The sequence below is a fragment of the Camellia sinensis genome, chromosome 3 (assembly GCF_055761805.1).
Source record: "Camellia sinensis isolate YWXY chromosome 3, ASM5576180v1, whole genome shotgun sequence".
Classification (NCBI taxonomy): domain Eukaryota; kingdom Viridiplantae; phylum Streptophyta; class Magnoliopsida; order Ericales; family Theaceae; genus Camellia; species Camellia sinensis.
Window position 1 is genome coordinate 35,132,520 of NC_138963.1, and position 1,110 is coordinate 35,133,629.

The window sequence follows — 1,110 nt, forward strand, 5'->3', positions numbered from 1 at the left end:
CTAATCACTATGGAAGGTTCATCAAAAATAAAGAGAGGAAAACCATTCACCATTGAAGAAGATATGACAATTTGTAAATCTTGGTGTCACATTTCGGAAGACCCAATTTTTAGCAATTCGCAATCGTATGCTCACTTTTGGGGAAGAATTTACGAAAATTATTACTTGCTTCAGAATGATCAGTCCAGAACACAAGTGTCTATTCAATTCTTTGCGCCTTGAGGTTAAGATATTGTTTTCACAATCATTGCCCAACGAGGATAGATACCATCAGCAAGATAACACCCCATGGTGTACACGTGATTATTGATGGTGTAGTTGGCAGCAGGGGCACGTCCTCTAGTTAATTCATTAAATAAAGGCGACCTGTCAAGAACAGTAATATCATTTAGAGAGCCAGGCATGCCAAAGAAAGCATGCCAAATTCAAAAGTCATAGGAGACAACTGTCTCGAGTACAACTGTTGGTTTATGATAGTGTCCAGTGTAAGCACCGGCTTGGGCAGTTGGACATTTATCCCAACGCCTATGCATACAATCCAAACTCCCTAACATTCCAGGAAACCCGTGTTGCTCTCCCTCTTGCAATAATCTGGCGACATCTGCTTCATTTGGAGATCTTAAGTAAACAACTTCATAGGTAGCAACAATTGATTTGGTAAAAAAATTTAAGGCGGCAATTGCAGTACTTTCGCCAATTCTAATGTACTCATCTACAGCATCAGCAGGCACGCCGTACTGGAGAATCCGAAGTGCTGCAGTCATCTTCTATACACTGGATAATCCAGGAGCACCAGTGGCATCACGGGTTTGAATGAAGTACTCATTCACTTGTTGAATATCGTATAAGATACTAACAAACAATGACCACCTCATTCGAAAACGTCTTCGGAAGTATTTTCTGGATTATCTGCAAAATAATCTCTATAAATTTGTTCGTCGCCTTTGACCCTTTCATGATTAATGTATCGATGACCACTTGTGGAACTAACACGTCTGGTTTGTTGGTTTAGGCTTAACGTCCGTAATCTTTGTTGTTGCGCTATGAATAGTTGCATCATGATGATATCATCATCAGATGATGAAGATTCATCAAAATCTTCATTCAATG

General features: G+C 39.7%; 1 protein-coding gene across 1 annotated transcript; it reads right to left on the reverse strand.

Annotated features, from left to right (window-relative positions):
• Positions 1-425: 425 nt before the first annotated feature.
• LOC114264013 (uncharacterized) lies at positions 426-764 on the reverse strand. Its single transcript, XM_028204604.2, has one exon. The coding sequence runs from the start codon at positions 762-764 to the stop codon at positions 426-428; it is 339 nt and encodes a 112-aa protein (XP_028060405.1).
• Between the last annotated feature and the right edge of the window lie 346 nt (positions 765-1,110).

Bases quoted from the DNA above. Each gene is read 5' to 3' on its own strand.
- LOC114264013 (XM_028204604.2), bottom strand. From the start codon at position 764: ATGACTGCAGCACTTCGGATTCTCCAGTACGGCGTGCCTGCTGATGCT.